The sequence below is a fragment of the Brassica oleracea genome, chromosome C3 (assembly GCF_000695525.1).
Source record: "Brassica oleracea var. oleracea cultivar TO1000 chromosome C3, BOL, whole genome shotgun sequence".
Taxonomy (NCBI): domain Eukaryota; kingdom Viridiplantae; phylum Streptophyta; class Magnoliopsida; order Brassicales; family Brassicaceae; genus Brassica; species Brassica oleracea.
This window is the reverse complement of record NC_027750.1, coordinates 51,863,597-51,888,596: the sequence shown is the minus strand read 5'-3', so window position 1 is coordinate 51,888,596 and position 25,000 is coordinate 51,863,597. Positions and strand designations below refer to the sequence as shown.

The 25,000-nt window shown below is 34.8% G+C and overlaps 3 protein-coding genes, 3 long non-coding RNA genes and 7 other non-coding genes across 22 annotated transcripts in view; 6 read left to right on the top strand and 7 right to left on the bottom strand.

Moving 5' to 3' along the window:
• LOC106328725 overlaps positions 1 to 5,013 on the top strand; it is an 8,653-nt gene extending 3,640 nt beyond the window's left edge. For 2 of the 6 annotated variants that reach the window (XR_001267620.1, XR_001267623.1), the window contains 5 exons: positions 914 to 1,001; positions 1,609 to 2,091; positions 2,951 to 3,061; positions 4,167 to 4,232; positions 4,568 to 5,013. This is a non-coding gene — a long non-coding RNA (uncharacterized LOC106328725). The remainder of the gene's footprint in view (positions 1 to 913; positions 1,002 to 1,608; positions 2,092 to 2,950; positions 3,062 to 4,166; positions 4,233 to 4,567) is intronic. The other 4 variants (XR_001267622.1, XR_001267624.1, XR_001267625.1 and 1 more) reach the window with 4 other exon arrangements.
• On the bottom strand, positions 756 to 827 carry TRNAP-UGG. Its single transcript has one exon. It is a non-coding gene; the product is annotated as a tRNA-Pro (tRNA).
• Positions 1,176 to 1,247, bottom strand: TRNAP-UGG. Its single transcript has one exon. It is a non-coding gene; the product is annotated as a tRNA-Pro (tRNA).
• TRNAP-UGG lies at positions 1,390 to 1,461 on the bottom strand. The gene has a single exon. It is a non-coding gene; the product is annotated as a tRNA-Pro (tRNA).
• TRNAP-UGG lies at positions 2,799 to 2,870 on the bottom strand. The gene has a single exon. It is a non-coding gene; the product is annotated as a tRNA-Pro (tRNA).
• Positions 3,233 to 3,304, bottom strand: TRNAP-AGG. Its single transcript has one exon. It is a non-coding gene; the product is annotated as a tRNA-Pro (tRNA).
• On the bottom strand, positions 3,681 to 3,752 carry TRNAP-UGG. The gene has a single exon. It is a non-coding gene; the product is annotated as a tRNA-Pro (tRNA).
• TRNAP-UGG lies at positions 4,398 to 4,469 on the bottom strand. Its single transcript has one exon. It is a non-coding gene; the product is annotated as a tRNA-Pro (tRNA).
• Positions 5,014 to 5,167: 154 nt separating the features above from the next.
• Positions 5,168 to 7,112, top strand: LOC106331853 (pentatricopeptide repeat-containing protein At1g28690, mitochondrial). Its single transcript, XM_013770272.1, has one exon. It carries the CDS (start codon positions 5,259 to 5,261, stop codon positions 6,789 to 6,791), a length of 1,533 nt encoding a protein of 510 aa, XP_013625726.1. The 5' UTR covers positions 5,168 to 5,258; the 3' UTR covers positions 6,792 to 7,112.
• A 4,743-nt stretch (positions 7,113 to 11,855) lies between these two features.
• On the top strand, positions 11,856 to 14,489 carry LOC106332634. 4 transcript variants are annotated; one of them, XR_001268137.1, is made up of 8 exons: positions 11,856 to 12,092; positions 12,237 to 12,446; positions 12,773 to 12,840; positions 12,923 to 13,491; positions 13,583 to 13,634; positions 13,739 to 13,826; positions 14,036 to 14,136; positions 14,204 to 14,489. It is a non-coding gene; the product is annotated as an uncharacterized LOC106332634 (long non-coding RNA). The 4 variants fall into 4 exon arrangements; XR_001268136.1 differs by having other exon boundaries at positions 13,739 to 13,961; XR_001268138.1 differs by having other exon boundaries at positions 12,923 to 13,289; positions 13,739 to 14,136.
• A 2,070-nt stretch (positions 14,490 to 16,559) lies between these two features.
• Positions 16,560 to 18,571, top strand: LOC106331440 (GDSL esterase/lipase At1g28670). Its single transcript, XM_013769796.1, has 5 exons — positions 16,560 to 16,889; positions 17,352 to 17,570; positions 17,650 to 17,798; positions 17,875 to 18,151; positions 18,234 to 18,571. The coding sequence occupies exons 1-5, from the start codon at positions 16,625 to 16,627 to the stop codon at positions 18,494 to 18,496; spliced, it is 1,173 nt and encodes a 390-aa protein (XP_013625250.1). The 5' UTR covers positions 16,560 to 16,624; the 3' UTR covers positions 18,497 to 18,571.
• A 791-nt stretch (positions 18,572 to 19,362) lies between these two features.
• Positions 19,363 to 21,207, top strand: LOC106329340 (sinapine esterase-like). Of its 2 annotated transcripts, none has more exons than XM_013767983.1 (5): positions 19,363 to 19,693; positions 19,935 to 20,156; positions 20,229 to 20,368; positions 20,443 to 20,719; positions 20,848 to 21,207. In XM_013767983.1, the coding sequence occupies exons 1-5, from the start codon at positions 19,432 to 19,434 to the stop codon at positions 21,057 to 21,059; spliced, it is 1,113 nt and encodes a 370-aa protein (XP_013623437.1). In that variant the 5' UTR covers positions 19,363 to 19,431; the 3' UTR covers positions 21,060 to 21,207. The 2 variants fall into 2 exon arrangements, with proteins under 2 accessions (XP_013623437.1, XP_013623436.1); XM_013767982.1 differs by having other exon boundaries at positions 20,220 to 20,368; positions 20,848 to 21,206.
• A 408-nt stretch (positions 21,208 to 21,615) lies between these two features.
• Positions 21,616 to 22,428, top strand: LOC106329341. Its single transcript, XR_001267784.1, has 3 exons — positions 21,616 to 21,721; positions 21,803 to 22,069; positions 22,176 to 22,428. It is a non-coding gene; the product is annotated as an uncharacterized LOC106329341 (long non-coding RNA).
• Positions 22,429 to 25,000: the final 2,572 nt, after the last annotated feature.

Sequence of the window (25,000 nt, the reverse complement as noted above, 5' to 3'; positions counted from 1 at the left end):
TAGTTCCTGCTATATTACGATGGAAATTACTCTAGATGCCTAACATTTCCTCTTGAGGGTTTGTTCTTCATGTAGCTGGCAACATACAGTTCATGTAAGTTCAGACTCCTTTAGTTAATTCATTGATCTGGTGAGAAATTGGTTACTTTAGATAACTAAAAAGAAAGCTACATTTCAGATCTAGATCTTTTAGATAACTTTATAAGGATTAGTAGCAAAGGTGGATTGTCTGTAATTGAATATTGTTGAGATGTTAGGTCGCTGTATACTTAAAACTAAATATTATAGTCTGAATAGGAGGTATTTAAAAAAAAAGGGTCTGAATAGGAAATTCCTAAATCTATTATATGAGACTTCTTCCAAGTTCCAACTAGTACTTCAAACATGGTACTTGCATTTTCTTTAGAATCTGAATTTAGCCTGAATAGGAAACTCCTTGATCTATTCTATGTGACTTGTTCCAACTGAAATTTCAGACATGATTTGCATTTTCTTTAGAAAATAAATTTTTGGTTTGCAATGGAAAACATAGCTATATAATTATTAGAAAATGATGGTCATCTTGTCCTAAAATTTTCAATTGCCTGTTTACATCAATCATTTAAAAGCTTTCCCTAGTTCGATTACTTATGATCTTGTTGGTATTATGATTTGACTGGATTCCAAAGAATCCATTGAAAGGTAAAAGAAAGAACCCTTTTCAGTCATACATGTTTCAGTTTTGTTATAACACATTCACCAACAAAAAGTTAACCGGGGCATTCCGAGAATCGAACTCGGGACCTCTCGCACCCAAAGCGAGAATCATACCACTAGACCAAATGCCCAATTGTTAATGTAATCCAGTCAATGCATAACTGTTCTTGAAATCTAGACACCAGTTTTAGTGTTTTTTCTTTGTGAAATCTAGCAGCATTCAGCTACTGATGCTCTCTGATCAATCGGCTATTCAGAAAGTGTTTTCTCGCTGCACATGTGAGTCAGTGGATGTGAAAGCCAAGGTACATTGTGATTCTCGTTCTCTTGCATCTCAGAAATTTATACCAAAAGTAGTGAGAATCTTAAATAGCCTTTCTAATCGTGAAGATAAATAAATGCATGTGAACTAAAGAAGAGTTTGTTCTATGATATCTATCTCCTGATATTTGAAACATAAGGTTTACAAAAATTCAATGGGGGCATTCCGAGAATCGAACTCGGGACCTCTCGCACCCAAAGCGAGAATCATACCACTAGACCAAATGTCCGGTGTTGATTTAGTTCCATTAAGCATCATTATAGATCTTGTTCTATAAGTTGACTTTCAAGGATAGTAAAATTTGATTGTCTGTAAATCATTATTGATATATTAGCTGCATTTTGAACATTTCTTTTACAAAAAGAGTTAAAGGGGCATTCCGAGAATCGAACTCGGGACCTCTCGCACCCAAAGCGAGAATCATACCACTAGACCAAATGCCCGGTTATTGGTGTTTTTCACCTAAACTTTATCTTCGTTCCATTGCCCTTTTCTTGAAAGAACAGTTATTGGTTCGTAGTTCTTCCTCAACAATACAATGGAAATGTTACATTATTTAAGTGTCATACTATTAAGATGATTATTTTCAGGTTTCTTGTAGAATGTAGATTAAAAGGAAAATGTTACCTGAATTCAGGAACCAGGCTAGGTAGCTGTTGCAACCAGAGGGAAAATCATATCCTTGATAATTGCATGTGCTTTGTAGATCTTTAAAAGTTTCAGTTCTTGATTCTCTATATTCCTGCAATTTTTGTTTTTGTTTTTCATTGACAACTACAAATGCTTTTTGCCCAGTTGATGTGGTTCGATTTTCAAGAATCTAGTTGGATGCCAGTATAAGTATTGTCTCATGTTTTCTCAATGAATCTGTAGAAGGGAGGTGTTTTGTTGTTGAAGTGTTTGCTTAGTTAAAATGGCTAAGGGTCTTGTCCTTTTGTTTGTTACAATGTTAGTCATTGTTTAGTGGCGTTTCTAGTTTAGTGCCCCTGAAATGCGAGGGAAGTCATTAATGTTCTGTGTTCCTTTGCTGATGCTCATTAATTAATCGCAGTGATGCCATATGACATGCAAAGGTATGCTTCAGTTTGAAACAATTTTTAAGTTTGACTTAAACATTTCGCATTAAAAGTCTTAAAATAAAAATAGTTCCTGATAAATTACTGTTATTACGATGGAAGTTACTCCAGATGCCTAGCTTTTCCTCTTGAGGGTTTTTTCTTCATATAGCTGGTAACATACAGTTGGTGTACATTTAGACTCCTTTATTTGATTCATGAAGCTGGTGAGAAATATTTACTTGTTTAGATAATTTAAAAAGAAAGCTACATTTCAGATCTAGATCTATTAGTTGACTTTATAAGGGTTAGTAGCAAAGGTGGATTGTCTATAATTGAATATATTGTTGTAATGTTAGGCCACTCTATACTTAAACTTAATAATTTAGCCTGAATAGGAAATTCCTTAATCTATTCTATGTGACTTTTTCCAACTGAAAATTCAGACATGATTTGCATTTTCTTTAGAAAATAAATTTTTGGTTTGCAATGGAAAACATAGCTATATAATTATTAGGAAATGATGGTCATCTTGTCCTTAATTTTCCAATTGATGTTTACATCACTCGTTTGAAAGCTCTATCGTTGTTTGATTGCTTATGATCTTCTAGTCTTATGATTTGACTGGACTCCAAAAGAATCCATTGAAAAGTTAAAGAAAGAACCCTCTTTAGTCACACATGTTTCAGATTTGTTTTAACACATTCACCAAGAAAAAGTTAATGGGGGCATTCCGAGAATCGAACTCGGGACCTCTCGCACCCAAAACGAGAATCATACCACTAGACCAAATGCCCTATTGTTATCCATTCAATGCATAACCGTTCTTGAAACGTAGACACTGGTTTTAGGCTTCTTTTCTTTTCACTTTCCACAGTGGTCTCTTGGAGAAATTTAGCAGCATTCAGCTATTAATTCTCCTGATCAATCCGCTATCCAGAAAGTGTTTTCTCGCTGCACATGTGAGTCAGTGTATGTGAAAGCCAAGGTACACTGTGATTCTCGTTCTCTTACTTGCATTTATACCAAAATTCGTAGTGAGAATCTAAAATAGCCTTTCTAATCGTGAAGATAAATGCATGTGCTCTAAAGCAGAGTTTGTTTTATGATATCTATCTGCTGACATTTGAAACATAAGGTTTACTAAAAAGTCAATGGGGGGGCATTCCGAGAATTGAACTCGGGACCTCTCGCACCCTAAGCGAGAATCATACCACTAGACCAAATGCCCTGTTGTTTGGCAGTTTAGTTACAATGTTGAAGATCTGGTCATATTTTGATCTCGTTCCCTAAGTTGACTTTTGTTAAACAAATATTTCAGTCTTTAGTTGGACCTAATTTTTTAGATCTTTTTGAACTGAAATGAATAAACAAATATTTCAGTCTTAGTTGTCTCTTGTAGAAATCTATGATATGCTGCTCCAGTCTGTTATCATGACTCATTTTTACCTTAGCTGCTTTTCTGTTTTCACTGTTTAAAAACCAGTACCTGAATTATAAATTCATTCATTTTGACGGTTTTGAGTTATATGATCTGCAGTGAAACTAAAATACTGAAAGTTCTTTCAGTTTGGTTTGGAAACATTATAAAGTAAAAAATATCAAAGGGGGCATTCCGAGAATCGAACTCGGGACCTCTCGCACCCAAAGCGAGAATCATACCACTAGACCAAATGCCCTGTTATAGATGTTATCCATTACAAGCATTAGAATCTTTGAGTTGAAACCATGCTGTTAGGGTCTGTTTGAATCTGCAGATTCAAATGTAACTTGAATGAAATGCTGCTTGATTTCATCAGTAGTTTTTGAGTCCCTCTGCTAGATGTTCCCCATTGAATATTCCTCTGTAGGAGTTGTTTGTGTTATTTGCATTTGGATTTCTAGCATTTCCTAGTGTAACTCCTCTGATACGAATCTTGATGAATCTGGCACCTTACAAAAATGCATGGCGGTTTACACTGCTTGAAATTTATTGGTTAAAAGACTTATATAATGGGCGTGAAACATTGCCTTGTTGACATAAATCAGTTAATGCTTAGCTGTTTCTTGAACTTGAATACTGGTTTTAAGCTGTGTTCTTTTGACTCCTGCAGTTATCTCTTGAAGAAGTTGCAGCATTCAGCTATTCTCCAGAAAGTGTTTTCTTTCGAAAAGCCAAGGTACATAGCGATTCTCAACCAATGAAATTGTTTGAGAAACTGAAGGGAAATGAATATATAGTTGTTGAACATGAGTTGTTCACAACTAATGCAGTAAAACAGGTTTATTCTACAAGATAGTTCTCAGCTTGCATTTTAGGACAGCTATCCAAAAAAAAGTCAACGGGGGCATTCCGAGAATCGAACTCGGGACCTCTCGCACCCAAAGCGAGAATCATACCACTAGACCAAATGCCCTGTTGTTTATGTAATTCGATCATTGCATAACTGTTCTTGAAACTCTAATATTACTGGAAATCAACTGATGTAGGTGTTATGCTTTTCATTTCTCACAGTTGCCGTTTGGGAGAACCTGGCAGCATAACAAAAAGGTGTTTTCGTGAAGCAAATATGAGTCATGGAATGTGAAAGCAGAGGTACCTTGTGGATCCAATTCTACGAGTTTTTAAACTTCCGCACTCAATTTTCTGAAGTCATGATGGGCCATTGTTATGATTCTTGATTGTCACTGTAAATCCATATGCTATTTAACAGATTGTTTTACCTTTGAATGTTAATTATCATAAAGTTATCAGCAAAAGCTTTTGCCTTTCAAACGTGACGTGAAGCACTGCGTAGGCTAATGAACAGAGTTCCTGAATGCTATTGATCAAGCTTCTCTTGTATTTTGGATTTTAACTTGCTCACATTCCAGGAGCTAGAGATTTGAGTCCTGCTGCTCATTGTTTTTGTTTTTTTGGCTTAACATTTTGATGAACAACTAATTCTAGAAGTTGTATAATTTTAGGGGGAACTTGTTAATTGTTAGACTCTTTCATTTAAAAGTATTACAGTTTTTTGTTTACAAAGGTAAAAAAAGCTGAATATTAAAAGTTATGGTTAAAAACTTAAAATTCAAATATAAACCAAAACCAAGTAATCTTATGCTTCTACAACAAGAAACTTTTCCATTACCAAACAACTGTTGAAAAAAGCCATTGTTATTACCGGACAAGGATCTGTCTTGATCACAGTTTAGATCAGCTAATGATAATCTTCAGACTCTCATCAGTCGCACCGCGAATTTCCCAGTCAAATCACTACGCAACTCTCTCACCGGCGGCAAGCATCGCCGGAGCTCTTCAAGAACACATCAACTCTCCGTACCCAAAATCCGGGAAGAAGATCCACGCCGACATAATCAAAACCGGGCTCAGACCAAATCTGAACATATCCATCAAACTACTCATCTTGCATCTAAAATGCGGATGCATGACTTACGCACGCCAAGTGTTCGACGAATTGCCCAAACCAACGTTATCGGCTTACAACTACATGATCAGCGGCTACCTGAAGCAAGGATTGGTAAAGGAGTGTCTCCTCCTAGTTCAACGCATGGCATTCTCTGGTGAAAACGCAGACGGGTACACGCTTTCCATGGTTCTTAAGGCATCAGCATCATCTACTAGTCTTGGTAGCTTATGCAGGCTGGTCCACGCCCGGATTATAAAAGGCCACGTTGAGCTAGACGATGTGTTGGTGACTGCGCTTGTTGATGCTTACGTGAAGAGCGGGAAGCTGGAGTCTGCAAGAACCGTTTTCGAAACGATGAAAGACGAGAACGTGGTCTGTTCCACGTCGATGATCTCGGGTTACATGAATCAAGGATTCGTGGAGGATGCTGAAGAGATTTTTGATAAGACTAGAGTGAAGGATATTGTGGTTTACAACGCTATGGTTGAAGGTTTGAGCAGAACAGGTGAGACTGCTAAGAGAGCTGTTGAGATGTATGCCTCGATGCAGCGGGCTGGTTTCCATCCGAACATCTCGTCATTCGCTAGCGTGATTGGCGCGTGTTCGGTTCTGACGGCGCGTGAAGTTGGTATGCAGGTGCACGGTCAGGTTATGAAGAGTGGTGTGTATACGCATATCAAAATGGGGAGCTCTTTGTTGGATATGTATGCAAAGTGCGGTGGAATCGACGATGCGAGGAGAGTGTTTGACCAGATGCAAGAGAGGAACGTGTTTTCTTGGACTTCGATGATCGATGGGTATGGGAAGAACGGGAACCCTGAGGAAGCGCTTGAGCTCTTCACTAAGATGAAGGAAGTGAATATAGCACCTAACTATGTAACCTTTCTTGGAGCTCTCTCTGCGTGTTCGCATTCTGGGTTAGTTGAGAAAGGGTATGAGATATTTGAGAGCATGCAGAGAGATTATTCTATGAGGCCAAAGATGGAACACTATGCTTGCATGGTTGATCTCATGGGACGCGCTGGAGATTTGAATAAAGCTTTGGAGTTTGTTAGGGCGATTCCGGAAAGGCCTAACTCTGATGTTTGGGCTGCTCTTCTGAGCTCTTGTAGACTGCATGGTAATGTGGACATTGCAAGCGTAGCTGCGAGTGAGCTTTTTAAACTGAATGCGGATAAAAGACCTGGGGCTTATATAGCGTTGTCCAATGTTTTGGCTTCTGCTGGTAAGTGGGAGAAGGTGAGCGAGATTAGGGATGCGATGAAAGCTAGAAAGATACCTAAGAACATTGGTCGTAGTTGGATCAGTGCAGAGAAATCTCAATGAAGGTCTTTTGAATTAGAGTTTGAAATTTTTTAGAATATTTGATGGGGGATATCTATGAAACATTGAAACATTCAGTAAGGCTTCTCTCATTCATGCCCAAATATAGTGAGCTCGAAAACATATGTTTTCTGTGATGAAATCAAATTATATAACGGTTAATTATGTTGCCTGTTTGTGTTCTGTTGTGCGTTTATAGAGATTGCTTTGTATGTAAACAAGAGAGCACATGTTCATTCTTGTAGAGCGTATCAATGGCCTCTTTTGAGAAGGGTGAACCAGGCCTATTTCTGTAATTTCAAGTGTCGCCATGCCTAACAATGATATTGGCCTTTGATTTTGTGTGGTTGTGGTATTTGCAGCTGACAAAATATCCTTTTTCAGATCAATTTATAAAGGGTGAATTTGGTAAATATTCATATTGGACCCTAATACCCATGTTCGAAAACGCGGGGAAGGCGGCCGAGTTCTCGGCGTGGAGGCGCTTGGCGGCTACTTACCGTGGCGTTTAGAGCCTGTACGGATAAAAATTCGGAACTGAGGAAAAAAATTAAATTTTCTTCACTTTTCATGAATAAAATCAATGGATACATGATATATCTATTAGATTTTGATATGAACTCTAACTAAAACATGAAATTGGATGAAAAAAAGTGAAGAAAAACGAAGGGCGGCTGATTTAGGGTTTCAGAACTTAGAGGAAGAAGACGAGGGCAATATAGTATTTATGCTTAGTTAATGAAAGAAAATTAAAACAAAATTAACCGATTCAATTACGTTCTGTTTACATTTTCATTTATATAAACATACAAACTATTAAAACTATTAAAAACTAATCCCCGATTAATCTACGATTACTCTCCGATTAATCCCCGATTAATCTACGATTACTCTCCGAATTTTCATGTATGTAAAATGTTGTAAAAAGCAAATGTTAATTTTAATGTTGATCTGGATCAAACTTATATGTTTGAGTATGTATAAATTAGAGTCTAACGTCATAACTAAATTGATAGGAATTTTTTTACCAGGAGGATTATGTATGATCCTCAATACATAAATAATAAATATTCAATATAATGAAGTAAAATTAATTTTATCTGTTAAAAAATATGATGGTCAAAAACGAAAATTTCCTGATAAATTAAGTTTATAACTACGGACTATGTTTGTAGGTCTGGAACTTCAGATATTCGGATCAAGTGATCCGATCGGTTCTGGTCTTTCGGATAAATGGATTATATATCCAATAGGTATTTAATAAACTTCGGTTTGGGTTTCGGTTCGGGCACCACCATTTTCGGATTGGTTCTGAGTATCTATTTATTATATGAATCATATATATATTTTAAAAAAATTACATATAAACTGAAGTGATCCGGGTACCCATTTTTTCTTCTTATTTTTAAGGAAAAATGACTCGAAATCGTATATATATTTTAATAATATGTAGTTAAATACAACGAAGTTGAAATAGCCTAGTGGTATTACACTTTTCACTTCACTTATCCAACCCGGATCGACCTCGAGAGATACATATCTATGTTTTTAAAGGATATAATTTGGTTTAAACATGTGCCCGTTCGATTACAGGTAAAAACCGAAACCGAATCTATACCCATAGATAATCAACACTAATATCTATCAGATAAATTGACTAAGACCGAAACTGAACTGCACCGGTTCATTCTATTCGATTTGAATAAACGGTTCCGGTTAAAACTGTTTGTGGAAGAAGTGTTTGTGGTGCATTAGTTTTGCATCATGAATGGACCGGAAGTTGTTGATTATTTTTGACTTGAGTGAGATACCTAATCTGGCACCACCTTCTTACAAAAGAAAATCGGTTAGATCAGTGTGCAAGTATAGATTAGTTTGATTGAAATTCAAATGAAAGTACAATCAAATGTGAACTTTCTTAAAAACTGTAGAGTTGAAAATTAAATACTCCCTCCGTTTTAATATAGAGAATATTTTAGAAGGTTTGTTTTGTTTCAATTTACATGAAGTTTTGAGATTTTAAGGAAGTTTTGAGATTTTAAGGTTAACTTTAACTTTATTGAAAACTGTTCAACCAATTAGATTTTACAGTATTTTTTATAATTGGTTAACTAATTTTTAAATTATATCTTTAAAATATTTTTTTAAGAAAATATAATTTTATTAATCTTTGTGTACAATAACGGAGGGAGTATAAATTTTAAAAAGTGACGGTCTTAAAAAGTGAATCCAAAAGAGAGATAAGCTTTGGCACACAAACCAAAGCCTAGAAAAGGACGTCCAGAATCTCTGTTAGTTCCCAATGCAATTATTTAGTTATAGTCACTGTTTCTTCGATCTATGTTATGGGACGTCTTGTTTTCCCTTTTGATATTAAACAGGTCGGATTCTGACTTCCGCTTCTTCGCAAAGAAGATTTTGACTTTGAGCACGTCCTATAGCCGCATTCTTCGTATACTAAAACACAAATCACTTGACCAAGCCGCATTCTTTGTATACTAAAGCACAAGTCACTTGACCAATAAAAATCTGATAAATATTTTTTTTCAGAAAATAAAATCAATTAAAAATAATTTCTAGATTTCAAGTTTTCGAAACTGAAAAAAAAAACTGAATCCCTAAATTTTCTCATACGGTCAAGCTACTATCATCACTTTCAAATTCCAAAAAAAAAATCGTGTCGGTTTCAAACTGTGTCTGTTTTCTTTACCATCCTTTCTTCATTTTTCTTTTCTGTGATCGAGGATAGTAAGTAATTTATATACAAGTTTATATTTTGCCTTTCAAACTTTAATTTTCTGCCATTTACAAGTAATGCTCTCTTATTCTTTTTAATTCTTTATGATTCAGTTTGAAGATGGTACTTGAATTTACTCAAGCTCCAAAGCATTCTTCAAACAAGAAAGGAAAACACAAGGGTTTCGTCAGCAATTTAGCTAACAGTACGTATATCTGCTAATATGAATCTTTTTTTTACAGCAAACAATTCACAGACTCATGTTGACTCTGTAAACCAAATTGGAAACTCTTCATCCATGTGTACGACAAAAGACGGTTGCTGCCGGGCACTGCGTGCTAAGCTATCCGCCTTTTGGTTCGCCGTCCTTGGTACATGAACGATGTATGAGTTGAGAAAACTGCTCCTCAAAAGCTTAATGTCTTCCAGATAGGTTCCAAATGCTGGTCATTCCTCGGGTTCCGAAACCATCTTCACAAACTGAGAACAATCTGTTGCAAACGTAACCTGAAACTGTCTTAAATTCCTCATGCATTCCATTGCTCATATCAATGTCTCCACCTCTGAATGGAGGGGTGATAGACATGCATGTACATTTCGTGCCCCTAACAAACCATCAAAGCCTGGTAAAGTACTAAATCATCCTTGCCCTGAGAACAAATCCTTATCTTTCCACGAGCCGTCTATAAAGCACCATCTTCCTGAATTCGTTTGAATGGAACTAATCTGTACATCCTGTGCCACTCGCTGATTCCTTAAACCCTGAGCCTCAGCCCAAAGTTTTGATTCCAGTTCGGCTATCTTAAGGGTATCCCTCGGATTTGATATTGCTAAACACCTTATTATTCCGACCTTTCCAAATATACCATAAGATCCATGCAAACTGATGGTCATCCATCTTTGGATTAACTCTCCAAAAAAGATGGTCCATGTTCGCAAAAAAAGAATCTATAGGAAAAATATTCGGATTCGATGGTATCTTAGATAATGCCCACCCCTGTCGTGCTGGAGGACAGTAAAAAAACACATGGTTAATCGATTCCTCCTGGTCTCCACAACGTGAACAATATGTGTCTCCTTGTATTCCTCTTGCATTTAGGTTCTTCATGACCGTTATACAACCTGAAAACAACTGCCATAAGAAATGTCTTATCTTCAGAGGACACTTCAATTTCCAGCAGTAGGCTTTAAGGGCATCAACTGTGGATCCATAAAATTCCAGTGGTGTTTCCTTATCTGGATAGATACGTTCCACTTGGTATCCAGATTGTACCGTGTATTTACCATTGTTAGTGAAATGTCATCCATTCCTATCTTCCATCTGATTTTTACTCAAAGGAATACTTGTAATGATCTTAATATCCTCAGGATCAACCAAAGTTCTTATTGCCGATAGATATATGAATCTTCTATATACCTTTTTTACAAATATCGTTTCTTATAATAGAACATATTCATCTATTTTACAAACATGTAATTATGAGTCTATTATACAGAAACTGAAGATTTTATATATGGTTTGTGTCTTAACCTTGAACTTCAAGGTTAGTGATAAGTGATGGCTGCAGAAAAAGGCGACGGAGAAGAATAACAAAATACAAGTTCAACCAGAAAATCCCAAAATGTGTTCTTTTTTTTTTAATATTTAATTAGTTATTTATCTTTGTACAAGGCTTACGATTTCAAAACCTTTGAAAGAATAGTTTGAATAAAAGTCTAATGTTTTATATTTTATTTTAGTTTCACTTTATTTTTATTATATTAAAAATAAATAGATTTATATTTTAAAGAAGACTTATTTACAAATCAAATACAAACAAAATGATGTATCAAATGTAGTAATTATATTATTATTTTTTTGTAAAATAGTAATTATATTATTATTTTTTGGTATTTACAAATTATCATTTTCTATAAATGTTGCTTCCAAACGTGTATCCTTTTTTTTTTTTTTGAGAAAAGCCATGTATCCTTTTTTGTAAAAACTTATAATAATTGGTTTGCCTTTCTAACTGTTTTGTTTTGATGTAACAAGTATATTTTTGTTCTTTATCACGTCTAATTTTAGGTTTTCATTTTATCGAGTTCCAAAAATATGACTAAAATAATTTTTAGTTTTGATAAAAGAAAACAGAACACTAGAATTTTATCAAAATCTATATATATAAAAGACTGTTTATTCTCTTCTCCTTAGTACACGTAGGCATGCCACGTAGATAAGTCGTTCTCTGTTGCGGTGACACGTGTCCAGTTCAGACTAAACTCTTAACGTTTCATTAAACCGCAATCGTGATGGGCTTCTTCGTGTTTTGTGTGCTGGGCTTCTTTAATTACGCAAGAGAACCAATCTAGGTTCGTTCATCCTTCTCTTCTACATCTGAAACTCAAGCGACGATGGTGTTTTCCAGAAGTTTTACTGCGAAGCATCTTCATGCTGACTCTCTTGCTCGAGCTCATTTCAGTCCGTTTCGTCTGGGATTCCTTTCTTCAAACCGTTACGAAATGCATTGAACCATCACATTAACGGCCGTCTTAACTCTTCGACTCGCTTCTACCACTATAAAAAGGTACGTTCTCTTCCGTGAAAATAATCAGGTTAATCCTCCCAATCGTACGCTTTTAAAAGATTCAAGGTAGCCAAGTTTTAAATTTCAGTGACTTCTAGCCTTAGCTTTTGCGTTTGACTAAGGCTTTCGATTTTATTGGATCAGTTTTGGATTCAGTTTCATCTTCTCCATCAACAAGCATCTACGTGCCCTCCGCTTGAGTTGTGATTTTACTCGAGTGACTGGTCCTATGTGATGCAAAGCTCTAAGTTGATCTGAAGGAGGACATTAGTGATGTGATGTCCTAGGGAGGAGATGAAGTTTATTTGTCAAGGAGTTTGAGTTTGTCTAAGGTTGAGCTGTGATTGAAATCGAGTAAGCTAAGTTGTTTGGATAAGATAGAGGAGTAGATTCTTAAGTTGCGTGTTTGATTATTGAATTGTTCTTATGGTTATTTGAAAACTCTGTCCTGGTTAGATTAAGCTTTGTAGTGTTCTACTGTACGAGTTGTAAATATATTCTGGTTTGTTCATGTGGCTGGTGACTACAAACCGTGACAATATTTTGTTTCACTATAGTAAATGTATAGACATGTTTCTGATTGTATCATTATGTGAGTTAGAAAACATACAACCTTTCCATGTGTTCTCTTGAGCAACTTCCCGTTCTTTCTGTGGAATTGATTGTTGTTTTGTTCGCAGGAAGAAGATATACATTAAACCGTAAAGAAGAAGAATATGTTGTTAATGATCATTTTGAGCAACCGAAGGTAATCCAGTGAAACGTGAAGTTCTAAATTATCTTTAAAGAATTAATTGCCCGAGGCTGAATTTGATGTTTTTGGTTTGAAGGTTGAGTTAGCGATGGAAAGAAATGTGATTCATGAACAGCAGGAACAAGCCTACACTCAGGTAGAAGGAGGGAAGTCAAAGAGAGATTGCCAGCAACAGTATGTGCCACGTGGATCCCTCCAGAACCAAAGAGGTCATCGAGGTGCTCGAAGAGGCTATTCCAATGCCCGAGGAGGTCGAGCTGGTGATGGTGGCTACTCGAATGGGCGGTATGAATCTTATGATAATTCCGGTGGAAACAGTTACCAAAGGAGCTACTACAACAGCAGAGGAAGGGGGCGTGATGGTGGAAATGGCTATTCATACAACAACCACCGAGACTCTAACGTCACCGTTGCGTCTTCGCTTCTCTGCCTTTGGCTTTTGTGTGCGTCTCATTAGTTTGCTCAAGTTTCCTATCACTTATATAAAGCATTTTCTCTGGTTTGGAACTTTTGGCAATTGGTCTCTTGGTAATTAATTTTCTTTTTGGTTGCGAAATGTGAAATAATGATCTTTTTTTTATGAGAGCCAGTTTAGATAGTCAAGCATAGATCGTTACATATTCATACAAACATCACAAACAATTGGTATGATTTATTATTTTAATTTCTTTCTTGATTATATGATTTGGCTATGTTCTTCTTTGAATTAATGATATTGTTTGTATGTTTATTTCAGAAATGACAAAGCAAAAGCTACTGAAATATTAGCCAAAGAGCTGAAAGTTTTGGTACGTTTAATGAAATACTTTACAAAGAAATCACTCAACCGACAGAAAGAAATTTAGATAAATTTTGCTTTTGCCTTAATATAATTGAACTTTCTAAATTGCAGACACTTAAGTGTTAAAGTGTGTATGTGTTTGATATCTCCACTGGGGAAAGGAGCTATAATCAAAAAATGGTGATACAAAATCAGCCAGGTACGCGGATAATCGTTTCGAAGGTGGAAGAAAATGCGCATTGGATTTCTCTGTATGGATTTAGCTGGAGTTGTTTAAGTTGTTTATGTACTTCGGTGTAGCCTATTTGGTTTGGTTATCTGAATATGAAGTACGGTGGGATTCACTCTTTAACCACTCCAGTTAAAACTACAGATTTTTATAATAGTCTTTGTTCAAACTATGCGTAGGGAAAGAAGTAATCAGTTCATTTTCCAAGCTTAAATCGAAGGTCATGTCCACTTTAGCTCAAGATTGAGCAAGCTCTGAGTTACTACTACGAGTCCAAGAGGTATCAACGTTGATAACCGCAACAATTGTTCCCTCTTTATGATATTGATGGTTCTTTGTTTTCTCAGTGATCCAGGCAGATGTGTTTGAAGTGTTTGCGCTTTGAATAAATAATGACTTACATGAACCAGCTTCTTTAACCAATAACCAATGGTTCATTGGTAATTGAAGTTAATGGGAATATTTTTGGCTGTCTTCGACATGGATTTAAGATTTGAGATGAGTGCTCCTTCTCAAAGGACTCGAGTAAGAAGACCAGTAAAACCAACCCCAAAGTTCCAAGAAATATAATGGACCATGGTTAGAGGGAGCCGTGGTGATCGAGGAAACCCCTTACCACCATTTTAGGAAGTTCTACATGTATATTTTCTTAATTGTAAAATCTTATCTAGCAATTGTTAACTTTAGTTGCTTTTAAGTTTAATACATCTGATTCTTTGTTTTCTCTTTTCATAATTCTTTGTGTTTATCGTATATAGTTGAGATTTTTTTTTTTTCCATTTGGCCACATAATCAATTAAAGCACCACAAATAAACACACCATCTTTATTATTTTTTTGAATGTTTTGAAGTTTAGCGTATATCTTATTCATTAGTTATCTAAACCATATATTTTAATACAACACTTAATAGTCCACAAATATTTTAATAATCGGTGACATTTTTAATCAACCTCAGTTATAAACATTTGAATAAAAAAAATCAAAGTAATTTCATAAGAAGTAATAATTTAAATAATTTTGGTACTAATAAATCTAATAGTCTAAAATATTATAGAATCAGTAATATATATTAAATTCAAATAGCATTTTAATCTTAATTTTAAACATATTTTATAGCAAATATTTTTTTTTCATTTGTATACCGGCCCGTAGGGCGGGTTTTGCCCTAGTTAACAATATAAATGCAAACAAAAACTTCTCCATGCGTCTACGCACGGGATTAATACGCATTTTTAGATAAATGAGTCGCCTCTGTAAATCCGTTCTGTATATTCTCTTATGAGTTACAAAGAGTTGATCTGCTTCACAACTTTATTTATTCATTTACCAACATATCAAATATGCAAACTTGATACATATACAAATCTTTCGAGATCCCTTATATATATAATCAAAACCTCTGATGTCAAAAAAAAAAACCAAGCTTTTTGATATTATAGCCTACTCATTGTTACGTTTCTGATGATATAGCCTATATTCATATTTATAGCCTATATTCATATTCCTATGCAAAAAATTCAAAATCTAACCTCTAGAAAATAATATAAATTTTACTACCAAAATAAAATAGTATTTAAATATACTTAAAATGTTTAAATATGTTTCATTAGAGTGAGGGGGATCTCGTGGAAAATTTAAATATTTTATATATAGTGGTTAGGTAAGGAATCCAATTTTGAAAAGTAATCCATCTTTATGGGAAAAATGAAAGTGAATCTTTTAGTAATTTTTATTTTAACAATACTCTCCTCGTTCTCAAAAGTAAGATTTTATCAGTGTTTTAAAAACCGGATCGGACCGGCCGGTTGAACCGGATCGGACCGGCCGGTCGAACCGGTCGGACCGTGACTCAGTATTCTAACCGATTTCGAGTTATACTAAAAACCGGATTTGAATTAAACCGGCAAACCCGGTAAAAACAAAAAATCGGCCAAACTCGGTAAAACCGGTGACCCGGTTCAATATTAAAATCCGTTTTTCTCTATTAAAATTAAAAAAATAAAAAAATTGCAAATTTATAAATATTTCATTTAAAATCATATTTTTAAAAGTATATTTCCAAATAAATTAGTTTTCATTATATTTTTATATATTTTTAAGGTTTTATTTATTTATGTATCAATTTTAGTTAGATTCTAGAAATGATATAAATTTTTATAAAAATAATTGTATATATATATATATTTTTAATTATTTAAATTTGATTATAATTTAAAACCCGGTTGAACCGGTTAGACCGGTCCGACCATTGACCTAGTTACAATGCCGAGTCAATGTCCGGTCCGGTTTTCAAAACATTGGATTTTATAGAGTTTATTCTTATTGCACAAAAATAGATTTTATATATTTTTAAGATACTTTTGTATACTTTTGAGGAACATTAATTGTGAATATTTGAATTGATTAAATCTTATTGGTGGATAGTTATTGAAAAGTTTATTAAAAAATAAATTGCAAACTAAATTGTAAACATTTATTATATTCTTAATAAACGTAAAAACTCTTGAAAATCTTAATTTTGGGAACGGATGAATCATTTTTGATCAGCATGGAAGATCCAATTTTTTGTAGTGGAGGTTGCAACTGGTCTGGACATTTATGAAGTTACTTCCCTTTCAACGAATAAACACGACCCATTCTGCCAGTTCACTCTTACTTATTTGAGGAAATAAATAGAACTCATCAACTGACTCAACTCTTCAGTATTTATTACCCCAAAAAAAGAAGTACCAAAGTTGAGTCGACAGAGACAACGACGACTGTCCGATGGCTTCTCCACTAAAGAAGCTCATCTCAACCTTTTTGTTTCTCTTATCCTCAACCGTCATCATCGTTGCCTCATCAGAACCACTGTGTCATCCTTATAAATCGATCATAAGCTTCGGTGATTCCATAGCCGACACCGGAAATTATCTACGTCTCTTCGACGTCAATCATCTTCCTCAAGCCGCATTTCTACCTTACGGCGAAACCTTCTTTCATCCTCCCTCTGGCCGTTACTCCGACGGCCGTCTTATCATAGACTTCATCGGTACCTACTTTTTTCCCTCTCTCTGTTTCATACATTTAGGCAAAACCACTTGTTCTCCCAGGGCCGGTCAACATTTTTATGGATCTTGAAAAATCAAATTCTTAAAATTTAAGTTTATTTAAGAATTTTTTGGGGTTCTTTTCAACCAAATTTGTTGATATTTAAATTTTTTTATATAAAATATGTATATATAGCAAGCCCCTTAACTATTAAAATATGGAGGTTCTCCTCAGCTTTAAGTTATGGGCAATTTGGTCCATAATCTCATCTGGTACATGTAGCTAACCGTTGGTACTACCACATTTAAGACATAACTCACTACTCTCTCAAATAAGGTTGAACTAATGACAATGTATAGTCTCACAACCACTAGATCAGTAATTACTTTTGTGGTCTTTCTTGCTTGAGCAGCAAGTTAAAAACCCTACTTGCTTCTGAGTATTTGTAATGTTGTCTTAACAGCTGAGTTCTTGGGACTGCCATACGTACCACCTTATTTCGGATCTCAAAACGTGAGCTTCGAGCAAGGGATTAATTTCGCGGTGTATGGAGCAACTGCCCTGGATCGTGCATTTCTAATGGAAAAAGGAATTGAATCTGATTTCACCAATGTTAGTTTAAATGTTCAGCTTAACACATTCAAGCAGGTTCTACCTAACCTCTGCGCCTCGTCTTCTCGTGGTTAGAAACGTAGTCTTGTACCTCTTCCTTATTCAATATCTAAGATGAATAGAGTTGGCTTCTAATTGTTTTGGTGTAGATTGCAGAGAGATGCTTGGAGACTCGCTGGTACTCATGGGAGAGATTGGTGGAAACGACTATAACTATCCCTTCTTCGAACGCAAAACTGTCAATGAGATTAAAGAGCTTGTTCCTCTAATCATCAAAACTATTTCTTCAGCAATTGTGGTAACATATAATTACTTTTCTCTGTTTTATGTGTGTTTAATTTTTTGTAATAACAAACTTGGCAACAAAACTACAGGATTTGGTAGATTTGGGAGGCAAAACCTTTTTGGTACCTGGAAACTTTCCAATAGGATGTTCTGCGTCATATCTTACTCTATTTCATAATGCAAAAGAAGAAGAACATGACCCTTTCACTGGTTGTATCCCATGGCTCAACGAATTTGGAGAGTACCATAATGACCAGCTTAAGACCGAACTCAAACGACTACAAAAACTATACCCGCATGTTAACATTATTTATGCTGACTACTACAACTCCATCTACACGTTTTTCCAAGAACCAGCCAAATACGGTTGGTGCACTTTTAAAATTCTATGTTCTTGACCTCACAGTTGTATTCTTTAACTGATGTTTTTATGGATTATTGTTTTTAGGATTTAAGAACAGACCTTTGGCTGCTTGTTGTGGAGTTGGAGGTAAATACAACTTCACTGTTAATGAAGAGTGTGGATACAGAGGAGTTAACTATTGTCAAAATCCATCTGAGTATGTAAATTGGGATGGTTATCATTTAACCGAAGCTGCATACCGCAAGATCGCTCACGGTTTACTCAATGGTCCATATGCAACTCCTGCATTTGATTGGTCCTGCCCTGGCTCTGCATCAGTGGATAAAAAATATTCTTTCAGCAGTTAATACGAATCCATTTGTTGTAAAAAAAATTGAAGTAAAAAACATTTAGTAATGAAAGGATGATGATGATGATGATAATGATTAACAAGATCGGATTGCTGCTACGACAAGGCTTTGGCACATATAATCAGTTTATAATAGTATTGACTGTTGACAAAAACGCTGAGAGAGCATAATAATTTTCAATTTATTTTGAAATTTACAATTCATTGTCATCACCTGATAAGCATGCAGTTGACAAAACAAATTGATAAGCATGCATAATAGTTATCTTTATGAAATAAGAAGTCTAAATTTTTTCTCTTTTTTTCTTCTTTCAAAAATTGATGATTTATAACAAATACTTGCTCCGTTTCATAATATAAGATGTTTTGAAGAAGACTGATGTTTCAAAATATAAAATGTTTTGATAGTTTTAACGTACTTTAATTTTATTGGAAATTAGTTGACCAATAATATTTTACTGTATTATTTATGATTGGTTAACTTATTGTAAATTTATGCTATTAATGATATTATATTCTAAAAGTTAAGTCTTTTAATTTTTGTGTTTTATGCAAAACATCTTATATTATGGAACGTGTGGAGTAATTATTTCAGACTGCAGCAGCTCCATGACCATTCCCAATGTTTTGACGAGTTGGTACATTTCAGTGGTGTTTTATAAATTCCAAAGATAATGTGAGATGTTGTTTATTAGCTTTAACTAGACTTGTGTGATAAATTTTAGATCGAACAAAAAATATAAAATAAATTAAATTAAAGAACTATAGTACTACTTTGCATGGGCAGATGATAGCTGTCTTTGTCAGACAACAAATTATCAATGCATCCTGACAAAAGATAAGATCCAATAACTAATGCCTGAAGTCTTTGCATTATTTGTGGTCGAAAAAAGACTATAGAGATCGAGTAAAAGAGACGACTCGTATCTTCACATGGCTTCTTCACTGAAGAAGCTCATCTCAAGCTTTCTACTTATCTTTTCCTCCACCATCACTGTTGACTCAACAGAACCGTCGTGTCGAAGTTATAAATCGATCATCAGCTTCGGTGATTCCGGCGCCGACACTGGAAATTATCTCCACCTCTTCGACGTCAATCATCCTCCTCAAGCCGCCTTTCCTCCTTATGGAGAAACCTTCTTCCATGCTCCCACCGGCCGTAACTCCGATGGCCGCCTCATCATCGATTTCATCGGTACCTAAACCTTCTGTCTGTTATCATCTGCTCTGTAGGTCTTTCTTGCTTGGACAGCAAGTTTGAAACCCTACTTTCTCCGTTTGTTATCCTCTGTTTTTATGTCTTTCTTGCTTAGACACCAAGTTAGAAACCATACTTGCTCTGTTTTAGGTCTTTCTTGCTTGGACAGCAAGTTATAAACCCTACTTGCTCCTACTTTTTTTTGTAATATTGTGTTCATTTTTGGTTTATGTAACAGCTGAGTTCTTGAGACTACCATATGTACCACCTTATTTTGGTTCTCAAAACGTGAGCTTCAAGCAAGGGATCAATTTCGCTGTGTATGGAGCAACAGCTTTGGATCGTACGTTTCTTATGGAAAAGGGAATTGAATCAGATTTTACCAATGTTAGTTTAAGTGTTCAACTTAACATCTTCAAAAAAAATTTACCTAGCCTTTGCGCCTCCTCGTCTCCTCATGGTTAGAAACTTGCAACCTTGTTATATGATGATGATGCATCGAGCTCACTTCTAATGGCTTTAGATTGTAAAGAGATGCTTGGAGACTCGCTGATTTTAATGGGAGATATTGGAGCGAATGACTACGTTTACATGTTTTTCCAAGGCAAAAGTATCAATGAAGTTGAAGAGCTAGTTCCTCTAGTCATCAAAGCTATCTCTTCGGCGATTGTGGTAATATCTGTTAACAGCTCCCAACACACGAGAATTAAACGTTAGTTTTATAATATTAAGCAACAAATCTACAGGATTTGATCAATTTGGGAGGCAAAACATTTTTGGTGCCCGGAAGCTTTCCATATGGATGTTTCCCCGCGTATCTTACTCTATTTCAGACCGCAAAAGAAGAAGAATACGATCCTTTTACAGGTTGCCTCTCATGGCTCAATGCGTTCGGAAAGAACCATGATGAACAGCTCAAGACAGAACTCAGACGACTCCGGAAACTCTACCCTCATGTCAACATCATTTATGCTGACTACTACAACTCTATGTACCGGTTTTTCCAAGAACCTGCCAAATACGGTACGTGGGACTTTAGAGCACCTCCAATGGGGATTCTACCCATTGAAGGTGCTCTTATTACTCTCTGTCCTTGACCCTCACGGTTTGATACTTTAATTGATGTTCTTATGCATGGATGTTTTTTTTAGGGTTTAAGGAGAGACCTTTGGGTGCTTGTTGTGGAGTAGGAGGTCAGTACAACTTCACTATTGGTGAAGAGTGTGGATACCAAGGAGTTGGGTATTGTAAAAATCCATCTGAGTATGTTAATTGGGATGGTTATCATTTAACCGAAGCAACGCACCAGAAAATGGTTCATGGCTTACTCAAGGGTCCCTATGCAACTCCTGCTTTCGATTGATCCTGCCTTGGCTCTGCATCTGTGGATACAGAATCTTCTACTAGTTGAAAGACAAAGTCGTTTTTCATCAGTTAAAATTATTTTAGTGGTTCAAATTTTTATGGAAATCCACTAAATATTAGTAGTACCTATTAAAATCATCAACTAAGATTCTAATGAAAAAACCTTCAACATATCTAACAATAATAAAAGGGGAATATCCTCAAAAATTCTAGCTATGCCACGTTGGTTAAGAAAATCAATCTATCAGGAGCTTCCAAATCGCCACGTCATCTCTTTGTTACTTGAAACAGGTTTTAAACGGGTCGGTCAATTCAAGTGAGCTCAAAATATTAAAAGAGCCCAAACCACCTTCCAAGCACTGTCCAAGTCGTCTCTGTCTCTTCAACTTCACGATAACCTCTGCAATCCAACGTTTCTGTTACTCTCACTCATTCAATTTTGTACTTTAAACTATCTTAATAATAAGAGATATTACTCCATCAAAGCTTTTCACCTCCCCTTCTTTCTGTTCTTATATAAACTAATAAACCCTACATCAAAAAAAAATAAAAAAAAATAAATAAACTCTACATCAAAGCTTTCATTGAGGATCTGCGACCTCCATACAACCAAATGAAGATATGGCTATGAAATCGGCTTATATCTCCAGCAAGTCTCCGGTATGAATGTTTCTTTCCCAATTTTGTTTCATGGATTATAGAGAAATCTCATTAACCACTCACTGGTTTCTTTTCCAGCAGGACACTGTGATGCAATGTTTCATCTAATCGTGCTCCACTCTACCTCCCTGACCTCAAACTAGGATTCACTTATAGTTCAGGAACTTTTTTGCTATGAAAAGCAAAGAGATCTATCGAGTTGCTGATCTCGGTTTGGCCATTTGCTTCACGCACAGCTCTGTCCTCTCCGATCTTGACCACGTGTGCCTCCCTATTGACGCAGACAGGTTTAGGTTCAACTTACATGAGGTTTTGAAGCCAACTATGGACTCAGGGGTGACCTTTATTGTAAGCTGTTACAACTTTAAAATCATATTCAATTTGATTGCTTATCTGCGTAGTTATAGACATTTGAAGGCCCCATTTAACTGCAACTTCCCAACCATTGATGTAGATGTCGTTGGCCTCATGAAGCTGCTAAATGGACAGATGCTCATTCAACGCCCGGTCCTTCATTAAGTGGCAATAGCAACCACACAGCGTGTCTTGATCCATTTGCAAACTAAGTAGTATATTGTCTTCAACTATTTCACATTCTCTGTATAGAATAGTTAAGTTTCTAGAATCGGTACTTTGACGTTCGGCTCCCGTATGTTTACAGACTCTTCAACTTCTACATAAATATCTCAATGTAATTTCGGCCCACTTATCTTTCTCTTTTTTCTTTGAGAAAATTACTTAGATTAACTCTAATCTTTTAATTAATTACTAGTTTAATTCTATGTAATCAACAAATCTGAATATAGGTACATAAAGACCAAATAACCCCAATAGTTCTTCTTTACTACAATATTGCCATTATCAATTTAATTCATTAACAAGTTTAAAGCTAAAGAAAAATAAAATAGTGTTTCCTTTAGTAGTACGTTGACAGAAAAAAAAAACATTCACAAAAAGCCATTAAACATCTTACAAATATGGGTATATGAGTGGTTATGAATTGCATATGTTTTAACTTGTTCCAAAAATCCATTAAATTGCCTTTGATTTCCAATATCTATAGGCGGTGTCTTTTGCGGTAATGTTAGCAAAACTTTCTTTGGATACATGTAGCTCAACTCAACGTCATAAATCTCCGTATCAACATTGTGCGCTCTGATCACCATATGAACAAATTCTTCGTAGCTTGTTTTGTGGTTCACTGGTATTATCTTGCTTTTCTTTCCTTTATCAACACCGAATAACCATTTGGGTTTTCCATGTATCCATTTACAGCAAATAATTTTTACTTGAGCCATAAGTGAAAAAAGAAACTCAATGACACAAGAAACGTAACCTCTTGTTGAAGAAGAAGACGTGATGGTTGGTTTGTACATTAGGTTTTTTTTTCCTTCTTGGTTTAAATTAAGTTTTGGTTTACTTAATTTATTTCGGTTTATTTAATTTAGTTTGTTGGGTAAAAAGATTTCGGTTTAATTTAATTGACATATCTGTATTGTTTTTAAAATCAGAATCTAATGGTTAAATCCGGTTTTCATAAACCAGTTTGGTTAAATAAATTTAATTAAATTGTGGCCAAAGAATTATTAAATCTGTCGCCAAAGTAAAAAAAATCTGTCAAATTGTAGTTAAATATGTGGTCAAAAGATAAACAAATTTGTCAAATTCATATTAAATATGTCAAAATTAAGTTAATTTGTGGTCAAAAGATAATAAATCTGTTAAAACTCAAATAAAGGGAAAAAAGTTTGTTTAACCCTAATTCATCAGTTTATTACTAGAATGACTCTAATTTTTTTTAATTACTAGTTTAAATTTTATACCTATTTTTCCCTGAATTCTCTTGTAATAAAAAATAATAATTACGAAAATACCATTACTCACAGACTTATTTTGTCCATGTTTTATGTAGCCACAGACTTATTTTTATTTTTATTTGGCCACAGATTTATCTTTAACTCTATAGACTTAATTAGATTTCTACAGATTTATTTTGATATATCTGTCGTGTTTGGTCACAGATTTATTAAATATTCACAGATTTAATTTCTTTAGCCACAAATTTATTAAATATTCACAGATTTATTAAATATTCACAGTAAAAAAAATCTGTCAAATTGTAATTAAATATGTGGTCAAAAGATAAACAAATTTGTCAAATTCATATTAAATCTGTCAAAATTAAGTTAATATGTGGTCAAAAGATAATAAATCTGTTAAAACTCAAATAAATCTATCAAAATTAGAAAAATCGGTGGCCAAAGGAAAAACAAATCTATCGAATCCTATATAAGTCTGTCAAAAATAAGTAAATTTGTGGCCAAAGAAATTAAATCTGTGAATATTTAATAAATCTGTGAATATTTAATAAATTTGTGGCTAAAGAAATTAAATCTGTGAATATTTAATAAATCTGTGACCAAACACGACAGATATATCAAAATAAATCTGTAGAAATCTAATTAAGTCTATAGAGTTAAAGATAAATCTGTGGCCAAATAAAAATAAAAATAAGTCTGTGGCTACATAAAACATGGACAAAATAAGTCTGTGAGTAATGGTATTTTCGTAATTATTATTTTTTATTACAAAAGAATTCAGGGTAAAATAGGTATAAAATTTAAACTAGTAATTAAAAAAAAATTAGAGTCATTCTAGTAATAAACTCAGGGTTAAACAAACTTTTTTCCTTTTTTCTTTTGTGTTTGATCTTCTACTAAGGGTTCTTTGTTTTATTTTTTACTTTCAGTGTTGCTCTGGTTTAAAAGCTTTCTGTTTGTACAAGTTTGAGTCAAAACTCACACAACTTGTATATGACTTTTCCTGGAACACCCACCGCATTTCTACAGGTAAAATTGTGCTGATTACTTTGCAAGTTTATCATATAAGTTTTTTTTCGAAAATTCCAGCTCTGACTATACAATGTGTATTTCTAATTGAAGCGTTCATTAGGCCCTTTTTGATCCATAATTAAAAGGTTTGGCAACAGTGGAGAGGGATCCTTCGTGTCAGCCCATTACGAAGACGGAATTTGATATCGAGAGAAGAAAAGTTACTAAAGAGGCTATCATGGAGTTAATATCTGGGGAGATAACTGAGTACCATACTCAGCTGCTAATGAATTCAAGTTTTATCTATCAAAATTCTTAATATAATACTTGTGTTTGCATCTATGAGAAAGCATTGTGTTACACCCAATCGCTAACATTGTCAGTGTTGTGCATTGTTGTTAATCAATTTAGGATACAGTTGCGCATCTTGAAGAAAATAGCGGAAAAA

Bases quoted from the DNA above. Each gene is read 5' to 3' on its own strand.
- LOC106331853 (XM_013770272.1), top strand. From the start codon at position 5,259: ATGATAATCTTCAGACTCTCATCAGTCGCACCGCGAATTTCCCAGTCA.
- LOC106331440 (XM_013769796.1), top strand. From the start codon at position 16,625: ATGGCTTCTCCACTAAAGAAGCTCATCTCAACCTTTTTGTTTCTCTTA. The intron at 16,890-17,351 runs GTACCTACTTTT...TTGTCTTAACAG, and splicing joins TCTTATCATAGACTTCATCG to CTGAGTTCTTGGGACTGCCA. The intron at 18,152-18,233 runs GTTGGTGCACTT...TATTGTTTTTAG, and splicing joins CCAAGAACCAGCCAAATACG to GATTTAAGAACAGACCTTTG.
- LOC106329340 (XM_013767982.1), top strand. From the start codon at position 19,432: ATGGCTTCTTCACTGAAGAAGCTCATCTCAAGCTTTCTACTTATCTTT. The intron at 20,157-20,219 runs GTTAGAAACTTG...TAATGGCTTTAG, and splicing joins CGCCTCCTCGTCTCCTCATG to ATTGTAAAGAGATGCTTGGA. The intron at 20,720-20,847 runs GTACGTGGGACT...TGTTTTTTTTAG, and splicing joins CCAAGAACCTGCCAAATACG to GGTTTAAGGAGAGACCTTTG.